At 41.9% G+C, this 16,441-nt stretch overlaps 1 protein-coding gene across 1 annotated transcript in view; it reads left to right on the top strand.

Annotated features, from left to right (window-relative positions):
• anos1a (anosmin 1a) overlaps positions 1-16,441 on the top strand; it is a gene marked incomplete at both ends in the record, with an annotated part of 46,812 nt that overhangs the window by 24,706 nt on the left and 5,665 nt on the right. Inside the window, 5 exons of the mRNA XM_084314881.1 lie at positions 394-523; positions 5,701-5,906; positions 7,448-7,574; positions 8,580-8,687; positions 15,334-15,422. Of these exons, the coding sequence (XP_084171007.1) occupies positions 394-523; positions 5,701-5,906; positions 7,448-7,574; positions 8,580-8,687; positions 15,334-15,422 (660 nt within the window). The remainder of the gene's footprint in view (positions 1-393; positions 524-5,700; positions 5,907-7,447; positions 7,575-8,579; positions 8,688-15,333; positions 15,423-16,441) is intronic.

Below are 16,441 nucleotides of genomic sequence, written 5' to 3'. Positions count from 1 at the left end.
GCTAAAATGCACGCACAGAGACAAAAAAGGTATGCATCTTCTTGTCTAACTCCAGGGAAGATGTTAAATAAGCTAATTTCCCAAAATAGTGGAGTTATCCTTTAAGACCATTGTGTGCGTGTGCTGGACTAGGATCAGACTCCCACCAGAACCTTCTCCCCTGTGTCTCAGCCCTCCTTACTGTCTCAATAAACTAAACAACCCACTAAAGGGAGTGGATTTCTTCATACAGTAGGCTATATCATTCCATGGTGATATACTCCCTCCTTTCTCTCTCTCTCTCTCTCTCTCTCTCTCTCTCTCTCTCTCTCTCTCTCTCTCTCTCTCTCTCTCTCTCTCTCTCTCTCTCTCTCTCTCTCTCTCTCTCTCTCTCTCTTTCTCTCTCATGTTTAGAGCACCGAGCAGGGAGCCAGGCTGGCAGACACCCGGCCGGGTCGCTGGTACCAGTTCAGGGTGGCAGCAGTCAACATCCACGGGACCAGAGGATTCACCACGCCCAGCCGACACATCCAGGCCAGCAGAGGTCCGGTGGCTCTTTATGTTAGAAGAAGTCTAATAGACTAACCTCCTTATGCTAGAAGAAGTTGAATAGACTAACCTCCTTATCAGTGGCGTCATTTCAGTAAAAGCCAAGGTATGGCAAGTAGGGAGGGTGTGTGGGGTTACCCCCCCTTGGTGGATATCTTTTTGTCAAATCAGTTGTGCAATAGTAACTTTTGGTGAGTTGTTTCTATACAATTCACTTATATGACATTTAGGTATGACACAGGACTACAAAAGCATTTAGTATAGAAATGTGTCAACAGACTAAAGCAGGGAACCACAATATTTTGCATACAAATTATGCTGAGCAGAATGTAATATCATAACTGTAGCTAATAGCTAATAGCAAATTTTTCTTGCAATTGAGCCAATTGTCCTTAGGTACAGTTTTGATGTGTGTGTTCAACAGAATGTAGTATCAAAAACACGTTCACAAAAAGTATGGGTTACTGCAGTGGTGCCCAACCAGTCAACCTCGATCGACCGGTAGATCGCGCGCTGGTTTCAAGTAGGCCGTGAGATTATTTAGGGAGGTGACAGTTGACAAAAACAGTTGAAAAAAAAAATCACTGAGGCCACGTCTGGTCTTTTGTGAGTCAGAGGAGCGCAAAGTGCCGCGACGTGCATGCGCGAGCTTGCGTGACAGCCCTGCGCAGGTATATCATCTGGTCTTTTGTGAGTCAATGTGTACTCAGATATTTGTGATCGACACTGTCTCGTAACTAAAGCACTTCCAGGGGGGGGGGGGGGGGGGGGCTTTCCAGGCCAAGCATTTAATGCTGATGATAAAGTTGATTAATTTAACCTGGACACTCGCAATGGATATGTCTGTTGTCAGAAGCGGCGCGTCATGTGCGTGTGTTCCAAATGCTGGCAAGAGAAAGGCAGAATTTTGTAGTAGCGATACCAGAACTACTATGAAACGGAGTAAAATAAGTTATGATCCTAAATATTTGGCATATGGATTTACTTGGACTGGCCAAGAAGATGACCCGAGACCACAGTGCGTTTTGTGTTACGAGATCCTTTCTAACGAGAGCTTTAAACCAAGTAAATTACAGCAGCACTTGGAAACTAAGCATCCTGAATTTAAAACGGTGATTTGAAGCCCATCATCTGTAGCCACATAGAAGGGCTCATTGATCAACTTTGGAATTATTTCCCAGAAAGAAAGAGCAGGGACAATTTGAACAACTGGATCCAAGATCCGTTCATTGCACATGGCACTCGCAACAGGCCTCCCTCTGTCTGAGCAGGAGGCGTTGATCGATCAAGTCAAGTTCACTGGACAGGCCCTCGCAAAGTTTTGGATATCAGTCAGGAACGACTACCCAGTGCTGTGTAATGCTGCGCTGAGAAAGCTTGTCCCATTTGCATCAACATACCTCTGTGAAGCGGGATTCTCGGCTCTGACATTAATAAAAAATAAATGCAGATCTCGCCTCAGAGTAGAAGCGGATCTGCGCCTCTTTCTCAGCACAACACAGCCACGTATCATGGAACTCAGTGGAGGCTGCTGACCAAATTTTTGGGTGAAGGACAAATTATTATATTATATATTAAATTATATTTTTAAACATCCCCCACTGTGTGTCAGTGGTCAGTGGACACAGATGAAAACATATTAACATTAGGTGACAGCGGACCTGACCAGATGAAAACATATTAGGTGACAGCGCACCTGACCAGATGAAATCATATTAGGTGACAGCGCACCTGACCAGATGAAATCATATTAGGTGACAGCGCACCTGACCAGATCAAAACATATTAGGTGACAGCGCACCTGATCAGATCAAAACATATTAGGTGACAGCGCACCTGACCAGATCAAAACATATTAGGTGAAGGTGACAAGGAAGCCACAGACTCATACCCCCCCGACACTCAACTAACCGCCTCGGACAGTCCTTCATACCAGTGGCCATCAGGCTCCACAACAGTGGGCAGGGACTGCTGCCAGACATCGACCTAGAACTAATAGGAACCCAAGTAGGACAATAACACTACCTTATGCATACTGCACCGTATGTGGATACTGTGATACTGTGAATAATGAATAATGTATATTTCAGTTAGTTAGATAGTAAATTATAACACTACCTTATGCATACTGCACCTTATGTGACACTGTGAAAATATATTTCAGTTAGTTAGATAGTAAATTATATTGATCTATTTGTTTACACTGCTTGTGTTGTTTTCACTACCTGTACCCCCCCCCCCCCCCTTCCCCCATGCTGCTATGATGCCTGAATTTCCCCAAGGGGATCAATAAAGGAATATCTTATCTTATCTTAAAAGGAAAGATGAAATTACCTACCTGGGTTCCATCCTATAGAGGCAAATCTTTCCTGTGACAAAATGGGATCCAATGTAATAAAACTAAGTCAACCAACGAACTAGATTCCTGTACCGGATCTCCTCTCTGGTAAACAAGAATACCTTGAAGACTCTAACAGGAGCACTCATTCAAGGGTACTACGACTATGCTTGCACCTCATGGTACCAAAGCACCTCAAAGGCACTAAAAACAAGATTACTAACATCACAAAACAAACTGGTCAGACTACTGCTTGACCTTACTCCTAAAACCCACCTCACCCCTGCCCACTTTGACAACCTATAGGATGGCTTAGAGTAGACGACAGAGTACAGCAACTTGCAATGGGCCTGGTCTACAAGATACACTACACCACTAAGATACCCATGTGCATGTCGAAATACTTCCCAAAAGTCAGTGAATACCATTACCACAACACCAGAGGGAGTTCCACAAATCATGTTCAACCCAGATAAAATAATTTAAAAAGTAAAAAAAAAAAAAAAAAAATTATAACTTTTTTTTTAATAAAAGAAAAATCGTCATAACTTAGAAATGAGATTGCATAGGTCTATGAATCGATATTGTGATTCTGTTTCGATTAATTGCCCAACCCTACAGTGTGTACAGTAAGTTAGCTTGGTGATCATCATTGTGATGTAGGCTAAGCTGGCTAGCTACTGTTAGCATACAAGCTTTTACAAACACTGTAGCCTACTTACTTTTTCATCCACAACTTTTTTTCTGATCCAGATGCATAAGTCCACTTCTTCATGTTGCTCAGTTGCTGGTTTATACTTCGGTCCTAATGTTGGCGCAAAGTTTAATTTAGCCTACTGTGTTGTTATAGCTGTACAGCTTACTAGCTTGCTCTTTCACACAGTGAAACCAGTCCAGCTGCAGGTCCGTAGGTTAGGTTTAGCTCGGGCCAATCTCAAGTTTCTCAAGTTTCTTTATTAGTTGTCATACAGAAGTACAGAATACTTTTATACAAAATGCTTCTTTCTGTTACGGACCTGCAGCTGGACCCGTTTTGACTCTGCAATGCAGCAACCTCTGATTGGATTTTCAAGGCTGCCAATCATTATTCAACCTCTGTGTATTGGATGTCAAGGGCTGTCAATCATTCAATACCCCATTCAATGGCAAGAGTTTAACTACACAGACCGTGCTTAGATGACGTTAATAGCCTATTTTGATTGGCTATTATTTATTATTTATTTAATCCTGGGTCAACCTGTGCAGCCATCTGCACGAATATACTGCAGTCATTACTGCAGTGCAGGCCTGCTCAGAGCTGTCAATTTTGGCCATTTTTGAAGAAAAAAAATTCACTGGAATTTTTTTACAGAGGAAAACATTTCTAATAAAAAAAAATTATAATAATAATTAAAAAAATATATATATATATATATATATGTAAATTAATAATAATTATGAATTATGAGTGAATTTGTGTTTCACGTGATGTCATAGAGAAACCTCCACTGATGGAACTATGTTCAAATGTACAAGCACACCCTTCCCATTAAGTCTCGTTTTTGTTTATTCTTGAAAAGCGCATGTGAACGCATACAAAATTGCTAAATATGCCTTGATCGTTTTATAAATGTGTATACAGAAACAATTCCGTTTGATAATATTCATTAATTTCATTAATAACATTCTTGTCATTCCTACACTACACTGTTACAATGATATACAAAATATCATATTATATTATATACACATTCAATAGCACATGACAGAAAATATTATATGCCATATAATATTTTCTGTCATGTGCATATTGAATGGGTATTATTAATATACTATTACTACTAATACTAGCAGAGAGTAGGTCAAATTTGGGCTGGTAGCTCCCGGCTAGGTGGCAAATTAAAAAGTAGATCTTGGTTCAAAAAAGGTTGGGCATCCCTGGGTTACTGAATGCTGAACTGCATAATGTTATAATCACTAAGCCATTGTAAGACCATACCTGTGTCCCTGTATCACTTGTCTCTGCTGCCCTTTGACTAAAAAATTTCCGTATGTCCATTTTCCTTTTTTTTGGGCGGCATATTTGAGTTAGTCACCTAGTAAAAGTCACCTAGTAAAAGTGAAATATCAAAACATGCTAGGGCTGTACCGAATAGTTCGAAGCTTTGAAGCTTCGTTCAAAATGTTGACATTCAAATTCTAAATCAACATTTAAATTTTTTGTAATATGTAAAAATAATTTTCTTTTTTATATATTAATTTGCCAAGGTATGGCGAGTGCCATACCTTGCCATACCAAAATGATGCCCCTGCTCCTTATGCTAGAAGTCTAATAGACTAACCTCCTTATGCTAGAAGAAGTCCAATAGACTAACCTCCTCTTGCTAGAAGAAGTCTAATAGACTAACCTCCTTATGCTAGAAGAAGTCCAATAGACTAACCTCCTTATGCTAGAAGAAGTCCAATAGACTAACCTCCACTTACTAGAAGAAGTCCAATAGACTAACCTCTACTTACTAGAAGAAGTCCAATAGACTAACCTCCACTTACTAGAAGAAGTCCAATAGACTAACCTCCACTTACTAGAAGAAGTCCAATAGACTAACCTCCACTTACTAGAAGAAGTCCAATAGACTAACCTCCACTTACTAGAAGAAGTCCAATAGACTAACCTCTACTTACTAGAAGAAGTCCAATAGACTAATCTCCTCTTGCTAGATGAAGTTTAATAGACTAACCTCCTCTTACTAGAATAAGTCTAATAGACTAACCTCCTCTTGCTAGAATAAGTCTAATAGACTAACCTCCTTGTGCTAGAAGTCCAATAGACTAACCTCCATTGTCTTCCTAAACAGATCCCTCCAGTCCCCCGGCCCCGTCTGAGTTACGTGTTGCAAACATGAGCTTCGGGCCCGGCAGGGCGGTGTCCGCCAGGCTGCAGTGGAGCGTGCCAGCTGACCTGGACGTCCCTGTGCACCACTACAAGGTCTCCTGGAGCTGGACCGCCCCCGGAGAGCCCTCGGCTTCACCCGCCACCAAGAGGAGGAAGACCGTCCAAGTGGTGAGGACTGTTGGGACGTTTTTAGGACAGTGACAAGTAGTGATGATGAATGTCTGCCTGGGCAGAGTGACTTACAAAATTGCTATTCGATAGTCATAGGGAACTATTCAACTACTATTCAAAGATAGCGAACGTGAGATAGTCAAACAAGCAAGCTAGCAGGCTGCTGTCATTGCCAACAGCTAGTGTTAGGTTAGATATTTGGGAGTCCGGTCAGCCTAACTTTATTTCCAGGAACAAAAGCGTTCATTCTGAAAGTTACATCACTGATGCTTGAAATCCGTGTGAGTTTAGTGAAACAAACTGTAATATCTCCAGTCTCTCTTTCTTAATCTTTCTTTTCTGTTCTCCCAGCTGTTAACAGACTGTTATGCTACATGGCTAGCTAGCGAGCTGTACCAAGCATGCCGTTAAGCAGCTACACTACACAGTATTGGTGCTGGTAAAAACAAGGGGAAATTATGACTATTTGAAAATCGATGCTCATCCCTATTGACAAGTAGTGATACGTGTCTCTGTCAACGGGTTCTTGTTGCCAATTAGCATATTCATAGATCCTTCATTCTCAATTAGGGTAAAGGTTTAGAGATGCTGCTGAGACATTTTCAGTAGTTTATTGAACAAAAAAAACATATTTACACCCATTGTTATTTTATATAGAACATTTTAAGGGTTTAAAATAGATCTGGAGGGAATCTTTAAAGTACAGTGTTGTTTAGTCTGAAGTGTCCCCTTGAAGTAGCTTCCCTCCCTCCTTGTTTAAAATCCCTGATCTGAAAGCAACTGGATCAGCAACAGCTACAAAGACGAGTGCTAAAGCTGAAGACTTATCAAATGATGTCAGATCAAGGAGATCACGACAGGATGGATTTAGTTCTGAGGAGTATTCTAATTGGCTGCAGCCTGTCTGTGTTGGAACATGTGAACAGAGAACAGGAGCTCCGGGGGGGTTTCTCACAAATTAAACTGCACAAGTCAAACAAGGAAATGTGACTGTAGCCTATAAACCTTTCAGTCTGGTTGTTATTGCCATCACCCTGAGGCCCAGAGATCACATGTCAGGTTCAAATGTATTGTCATCATGCAACACAGTGGGGCGACAGTGGCTCAGGAGGTCGAGCAGTCGTCTGGTAATCTGAAGGTTCCCAGTTCGATTCCCGCTCCTCCCGGGCAGCGTGTCGAAGTGTCCTTGAGCAAGACACCTAACCCCTAATTGCTCCCGATGTGCAGGTTAGCGCCTTGCATGGTCGCCTCTGCCATCGGTGTGTGAATGTGTGAGTGAATGGGTAAAATGTGAGGAACAAATTGTAAAGCGCTTTGGATAAAAGCACTATATAAATGCAGCCATTTACCATTTACCATTTACAGTACGAAAATAATGGCCACCAGTGCAAATGTAACAGTAAAGTGCATTAACAATATACAATGTGATTAAACTGGAAATGATTACTACTGAGTAATAATGCTAATCTTGTGTGTGTGTGTGTGTGTGTGTGTGTGTGTGTGTGTGTGTGTGTGTGTGTGTGTGTGTGTACACACAGAGCCAGGTAGAGTTGGACAGCATGCGTGCTAACAGGAGCTACAGTGTGGAGGTCCAGGCTGTGTGCTACTGGGGTCAGACCCAGCTGAGGGGCCCCAGGGCCACGCTACACTTCACCACACAGCGCGGTACGTTACTTTCTGCTTATTAGTTTTCCATATTCAGTGTCACATTGACATTACTAAACCAATGGTGGAAGATATACACAGTTCCTTTACTTAAGTAAATGTAGAAAAGTATTTTTTTTTATTGAATGTACTTAATAAGGAACACGCCAACATTTAGTGAAATTAGCTTATCGTCTTCTCCAGAGAGAGACACGAATATAGATACCGGTTTCCTCTCTGTGCGTTCAGTAGAAAGCTATCTGGCTGCACGTTAGCCTAGCTTAGCACAATGAATGGAAGCGGACATGACCGGTTAGCCTAGGCATTGTCCAACTAACACCTCTCCCGAAGGCTAACCGGTCATGTCCGCTTCCATTCAACTGCATGGTTTTTGCCCAAAATTGCATGGGATTAGCAGGTAGTGGTACCCATAGGACACATTGTCATTCAGATATCTTGAGATGTAAGGTCAAGGGACCCCTTTGAAAATGGCCATGCCAGTTCTCCCCTCAAACTTTAGCCTAACTTTGGAACATTATTTAGCCCCCTTCCCGACAAGCTAGCATGGTTGGCACCAAGGGGTTCTTTTGGTCCTCTAGTTTCATATGATCTTCACTCTAACCTTAGAACTGACCTGCAGCCTCTGAAAGACAGTAATCGTCCGAGATTGCCAACGACAGAGGTAACAGAGGGCTGTAGTATACAAAGTATACTTTTTCCCCCCTTGGGTACACACTTAATGCACACACACACACACACACGCACGCACGCACGCACGCACGCACGCACGCACGCACGCACGCACGCACGCACGCACGCACGCACGCACGCACGCACGCACACACACACACACACACACACACACACACACACACACACACACACACACACACACACACACACACACACACACACACACACACACACACACACACACACACACACACACACACACACCACACACACACACACAGTGAACCACACAGGTAAAATAACCGTTGCTCTGTACTGTGTTTGTACCATCAGCAACCAGCGCCGCCCCAGCGGGACCTCCTCCGGACATCCTGGACGTGGGAACGCCCTTTTACCAAGACGGGAAGCTCCAGGTCCGCGTGTATTGGCAGAGCAGCATGGGTAAGGAAGGGCTGGGAGTAGAGCTTCATGGCCAGATCCACCATCCAAATGGATAGCCGCCAACACCAAAAAAAAGAAAGAAAAGAAAAGAAAATCTAACACTAACTAACCTTACTGTCATGCACTTGTCCTAATAAACTAACCTACACTGTAGCACTCAACACTTTGATGAAAATTATTATTACTCAGCTGATAGAGTTGTGCCCTTCCTGATGACTTGTTGTACAGAACTTGTAAGTCGCTTTGGATAAAAGTGTCCGCTAAATGACTAAATGTAAATGTAAATGTAAATAACAAATGGGAATGGATTCACTAAGAAACATCTCATGTACCGCGTCACAACAGCCATCTCATGTACCCCGTCACAACAGCCATCTCATGTACCCCGTCACAACAGCCATCTCATGTACCGCGTCACAACAGCCATCTCATGTACCACGTCACAACAGCCATCTCATGTACCGCGTCACAACAGCCATCTCATGTACCCCGTCACAACAGCCATCTCATGTACCGCGTCACAACAGCCATCTCATGTACCGTGTCACAACAGCCATCTCATGTACCGCGTCACAACAGCCATCTCATGTACCCCGTCACAACAGCCATCTCATGTACCGCGTCACAACAGCCATCTCATGTACCGCGTCACAACAGCCATCTCATGTACCGCGTCACAACAGCCATCTCATGTACCACGTCACAACAGCCATCTCATGTACCGCGTCACAACAGCCATCTCATGTACCGCGTCACAACAGCCATCTCATGTACCGCGTCACAACAGCCATCTCATGTACCCCGTCACAACAGCCATCTCATGTACCGCGTCACAACAGCCATCTCATGTACCGCGTCACAACAGCCATCTCATGTACCGCGTCACAACAGCCATCTCATGTACCACGTCACAACAGCCATCTCATGTACCCCGTCACAACAGCCATCTCATGTACCACGTCACAACAGCCATATCATGTACCACGTCACAACAGCCATCTCATGTACCACGTCACAACAGCCATCTCATGTACCGCGTCACAACAGCCATCTCATGTACCACGTCACAACAGCCATCTCATGTACCACGTCACAACAGCCATCTCATGTACCCCGTCACAACAGCCATCTCATGTACCACGTCACAACAGCCATATCATGTACCACGTCACAACAGCCATCTCATGTACCACGTCACAACAGCCATCTCATGTACCGCGTCACAACAGCCATCTCATGTACCACGTCACAACAGCCATCTCATGTACCACGTCACAACAGCCATCTCATGTACCACGTCACAACAGCCATCTCATGTACCCCGTCACAACAGCCATCTCATGTACCGCGTCACAACAGCCATCTCATGTACCCCGTCACAACTGACATCTCATGTACCACGTCACAACAGCCATCTCATGTACCCCGTCACAACAGCCATCTCATGTACCACGTCACAACAGCCATCTCATGTACCCCGTCACAACTGACAACTCGCTGTTCACTGATTGACTGATTGAAACCTTTATTTATGGACATTGAGGTTTGACCCTAATTAGCAATACCATCGAGGTTACAAGTTCAAACTGTTCAGAATACATAATGGGGGGAAATAAATGTACATAAATAAGACAAAAACACAGGTGAAAAGAGAAAAAACAAAGAAAGATCAAATTAAAAACAGTTACATACATAGGTTTGTGATCATGTTCTAAAAGTGTCCATAGTGGAGATATTGATTTGTAGGGTGAGTTGAAGATCATTCCAGTGAAAGGGGCAGCATTTCTATAAATTACATCACCATAATCCAAAACTGACATAAAGACTGCTTCAACAATCCTCTTCCTGCAAATCATATGGAAGCTGGATTTGTTTCTGTAAAATAACCCAATTATTGTGTCTCAGTTTGCTGGTCAGATTGGCTATGTGGTATTTAAAAGTAAATTTTTCATCAAGCCAAATGCCAAGATATTTACTGTAATACAGTGACTATCTCAATAGTGGATCCATTTAGAGTAGATATAGGTAAAAATTATAATCTATGTTTCTGGATCTAGAAAATAACATACAGTACAGTTTTACTGGCATTCAGCGTTAAGCTTTGTGAGAGCTGCCTGCAGAGCATTAAAGGAATGTTGGAATGTGGAAAATGTATCTTTTCAACAATTGTATATGAATGAATGATTCGATTCTAGTCTAAATCTAGTTTAATTATTTATGTGCCAGCATCTCGTTCTTTCCTTGTGCTGAATAAGATGTTTTTCATGGGTGTAGCAACACACCACATTTTAAATTAATTATTTCCTTCCCCGTCTGGCTGCCCCACACCCAAGAGTAAAAAAAAAAAACATTTACAAACTTGGCAGTACATTAGCTAAGCAGCGTTCCTGGCTCCAAAAAGCACAGCTAATTGATTAATCAAAATCCATGACATCACAAACTGCAATAATTCTGCACAGCTTGTTTAGGCTTGTTAATCCGAAGACTTTAAACCCTGGCCAAACGAGAAGGAGTACATTATATGTAATTTCTGACCAGCGCCTAAACAACGTTGTGCGATGTCCGACTGACACATCCATACAAAGACTAGACAAAACCCATTTCCCACAATAAGTACGGTAGTCAGCACTCACTGTACCAGATTCCACTTTGAAAGTATTCACTCATTTTCACTGTGAAGTAGCTAGTCATTTTTACAATAAACTATAGTATTAAAGTAGTAAAACTATAGTATTCCTGTGGTTCTGTGGCCTTTTCGTATGCAGAAATTACTATAAGAACTGCTATAGTGATTCACTATAGGTATAACCATATACATTGTGTTTCTATGGTAAAATCACAGGAATACTATAGTGATTCACTATAGGAATAACCATACATTGTGTTTCTATGGTAAAATCACAGGAATACTATAGTGATTCACCTGACATTTCTATGATATTCCACTACACAAAACACATGAATACCATCATACACTCATCGGTATTCCTATGGTACATCTCTATAGTTTGTACAAAGAAACCACAGGAATACTATAATTTGACCAAAGACAATTTGGGTATAGGCAGGATTGAGAGGGTTAAACTCAATCTAAACTACTTTAAAAACATGTTGTTTGTCATACTAACACTGGAATCCAACAGTCTGGAATCTCATATAGTCACACAGAGCAACAGCTGAACTGGCAGTGAGTAAAGTGTGGGTGTGTTTGATTTAGGGACCAGGGTGGGCCAATCCTCACTTACTGTAAGCATAGCCAATGGGTGCGTTTAAGGGAGGGGACAGGGAGCAGTTGTTGAGGTAGAATCAGGAAAATGCTACATTTTTTGTTTAATTTGTAGTTTAATTAAGTACCTAAACTACACGCCTCAAAGTAGTTAAGTACTGAAAAAGCTACGATTTGAATGTAGTAAAACGACCAGCCGAATACCGCTTGTGGTTAAACTAGTAACTGAACTACATGTGGTTTAACTATTCACCCACACTGGGTTCACTGTAGTCCATGTTGGTGTGGATGGGTTTGTACTGGGTACATCTTATGCCCATTCACAATCAGCGGTGGAGGCAACCATGCAAGGCGCCAACCTGCTTTTCGGGAGCAGTCAGGGGTTAAGATAAGATAAGATGAGATGTTCCTTTATTGATCCCCTTGGGGAAATTCAGGCATCATAGCAGCATGGGGGAGGGGGGAGGGGAGGTACAGGTAGTAGAAGACATGGTACAGGTCATAGAATTATAGTACAGTGGAGAAGTAAAAATAAAAATAGAATACAAATAGGCAGTGTAAACAATTAGGGCTGTCAGTTTATCGCGTTAATTAGATTCATTAATTACACAGCAAATGATCGCGTTATGAAAATGAACTCAAAAATAAATAAATAAAAAAATATATTTTTTATTTTTATTTATTTATATATATTTTTTAAATCTCATTCATTCCATAAGAACATAGAATAAACATTTACAGACTTTTTTTTTAAATGGTCCATTTGCATGTTCTTGGTATCTGATTCTAGGGACATCTATGGATCTCAGGGAATGTATTCCCAGTGTTAGAAATACTGTGTCTGTGTCTGTAAATTGTAATGAACCAAATGAGAATACCAATACATTTTTTTCTTTTTTTTTGACTGTGAATAACACCATGCTAAAATTGACCAGGCCTGAAAAATCTAAGCAAATGAATAAAGGGAAGATGATTAAACAGAAGGTTTTGTAGATACAGTACTGAATTCTGCCATCCGGACAAATGCAATTTGAAATATGATTATAGAATATAAAATATCAGGCCTAAAATGGTTATGAGATTAAAATGCGATTAATTCGATTAATTAATTACAAATCCTGTAATTAATTCGATTATTTTTTTTAATCGCCTGACAGCACTATAAACAATATAACAATATAATTTACTCTGGACATGCGCATAACACCCCTTCCTGACATAGAGCGACGCGAGCGAGCGTGATTGCGATATTGATTCAAATGTATTAGTTTCAATCAGACTATCCTGACCTTCCGCGAGCGACAGCGAACTGAGCGGCGATGTCGTTCTCCCCTCAAATATTCGCTCGCTGTGTCTCTAGTTGAGCAATTACGCGGCCGAGTCCCGCCCCTAAACACTTTTTATTGGTCAAGAATCGCAGGCTGCTTTGCCCCCGTGTGCTTCCAGGTAACACACACACACAGACACACTCGGACACGCGCCGCCTCATATCAGTCCAGTTCGCTCGCTCGCTGCCTGTCAGGAACCAGTGTAATGGTCAATTAGGCAATGTAAAAATGTCAAGGTGCAAGATCAGGGTATGTATGCCCTCTCAGTTATATTTTCCCTACAAGGAATATAGTTACAATATATATATATAATCTAATAACTAATATCTAATCTAATATATATAATCTAAAAAAACGAGGAGGAGCCATAATCGAACCGGGAACCTTCGGATTACCAGACGCCCGCTCTACCTCCTGAGCCACGGTCACGGTCCTGAGCACACAGCATGTTGGCACAGGGAAATAACCCACGCTATAAAGCACCCTCCTCCACCATGACTGACTGACAGACAGACAGACAGACAGACAGACAGACAGACAGACAGACAGACAGACAGACAGACAGACAGACAGACAGACAGACAGACAGACAGACAGACAGACAGACAGACAGACAGACAGACAGACAGACAGACAGACAGACAGACAGACAGACAGATCTCACATAACGCACATTACGTACCTCAGAGGTCGGTTATGTAAACAACACGAAGCTTATTGTCAATTTCAAAGGCCCAATCATCTGTAATTACCCCCAGTGGGACAAAGGAACTTTTGTTTGAAGCTGACGCCGTGCGCTGCATGGGTATAGACCAGGCGTGGCGTGTGTGAACGCGAACGCTGCTTGTTAGACCTTGCAGCGTTTGAACACTGTTACCTGCCATTCTCCCTATTCAATGAGAAATTTGATATAAAAAAAGGATAATAATACAAATGTAAAAGAAAAAAATGTGTTATATATTCAAATGAAAGGTTTTATCCCACAACTTGTACGTTTGTATAATTGGAAAATGTGTGTTGAGTTTGATTTTTACTGCAAATGTTTGACTCATATTTCAAATCTCAAAGTTTTGTCTCTTAACTTCTTGTGTGTGCGTTTTGGATAATTGGAATAATGTTTAACTTCCCAAATAGTTTCGACTTTGTTCACATTGTAAGATTCTGATCAAACTGGCCAGTATCACGTCTTTGTCTGTTTGGCCCTCCATCCAATTCCTCTGCGTTGTGTACTTTTAATGGTCCTGACGTCTCCGATACTGGCAGATAAGATCCTTATCTCCCCTGTTAGTGCAATCCATAAACCATAATAATTCTCCACTTCAGTAAGAATTCGACACTCCGACACCGTGAGATACCTTATGAGGAAAAGCGTTGTTTTATTGCTATAAACAGAACCTCATAATCAGATGTTATCAGATGTTATCAAATTGTATCGTCCTTGAAGAGTCTATTCTAATGATCTCTCGGTGTGTTCAGATTGTCCTTTTGTTATTCAGTCCAATAGTGGTCAGGCCTAGTCGTTAGCCTGAACCCTCCTCGTGTTAGCCGAAGCTAATGATGTCGTGGCATTCTTCTCCCCCCCCCCCCCCCCCCCCTCTCTCGTGATAAGAGGAGAGAGAGTCCTCTGTGTGATCTCAGTCCTACTCGCTCTCGGTCAGATTCTAGTCTGCCTTACACCCGGAAACACCGTTCGACTCATAGATGTTCGTCGTCGCAACGACGGCCCCGCCTTCTGGTTGTCATGCGACGTGTTGTCATGACAACTGCATAACCTTTAACACTAATAAACTCACGTTTCATTAAGATGAACCTCTCTCCCTCCTGCCCTGGGAGACAGTACACTCTAATCTCAGATGTTCTTCCAAGGAATTCATAACAAAACCCCTCGCTGACGCGGCCTGTGCCTGTGAAACCACTGGTTCCACCACCGTCAATATCACCGTCTTCCATGCACATTTCAATCACCGTTTTAGCTGTGGTCACCTCCCCCCCAATCTATACATCACATACATTGAAAAAGCACCCCAAATCTCTCAACATTCACTCGAGGTCGAGGGACTGACTTTTGTGTCTCTTTGTCTTCCTCCTGCAGATCCTTCCGTCGCTCGCTACCGTGTGGAGTGGGAGCCGGAGCACTGTGTCCACAACCACACCAGGCCCGCAGAGAAGCTCACCACACAGGTAACACTCCACAACCACACAAATCAAATCAAATCACATCACATTTATTTGCAAAGCCCGCAATCACATGGGCTGGACAAGTGGTCTTTAAACAAGTCAAGAAGAAACATCACAATAAATCAAGAACAAAAGAAAACACCATGAAATCCAAAACAACACTCCCAGACATACCCCAGCGAAGGTAAGGAAAAACTCACTAAAAACCTAGCAATAGGGAAAAAAAGCACCACAGGCAATGTGTAGGAGAGAAACCTTAGAAGGGCCATTCAAGGGGCGATCCACCTTCTTGGATGTCGGTGATAGTAGTGTTGCTATGGATGATCGATGGGTGGAGAATAAAACAGGCAAAATAGTTGGCATGTATGAACACGTGTAATAAAACACAAATATGTACATGCAATAGAAACTGGGGTACATTTTTGAAAGATTTAAATAGAATAGAGCTAAGAACAACAACAACAAAAAGAGAAAGCATAGTGAAACGAGCGCTTAAACATTATATTACATTAAAATCTCACCTCTTCACCAAATGTATTAATGAATAATGATTCTGCCTGATTTCCCTCTTTTCTTTCTTTTCTTTTCTTTTTTACTTAATTGTTCCTCTGATCTCCTTCTCCTTAGTTTTCCCCCTCAACTGTTAAGCGCCTTGGGTCTCATGAAAGGCGATATATAAATCGAATAAATTATTATTATTATTATGTGTTGTCATCAGCACAAGTAGGCTACAGTACAATGAAAATAAGTTGGCATCTAACAGTAAAGTGCATTAACAATATACAATATACAAGTGATTAAATGTGATATATAGAACAATTCATTCAACAAGCTACTAAGTAATAATGCTAAACTGATGTATTGTGACGAGCCTGGTGGTGTTCAGACTCGCCACAGTTCAAAAACAAACAAATTCAAATGTCCACACAAGAGCAATATCAATCAATACGAATATTTATTGATTATGGGCATAATTTAGTTCGATAGGCAAAGAGAATGGTTGTAATACAATCCAGTCCGAT

The sequence above is a fragment of the Notolepis coatsorum genome (assembly GCF_963971535.1).
Source record: "Notolepis coatsorum genome assembly, chromosome: 1".
Lineage (NCBI taxonomy): Eukaryota > Metazoa > Chordata > Actinopteri > Aulopiformes > Paralepididae > Notolepis > Notolepis coatsorum.
The sequence above is the reverse complement of the archived record's forward strand: the minus strand, read 5'-3'. Positions and strand labels throughout refer to the sequence as shown.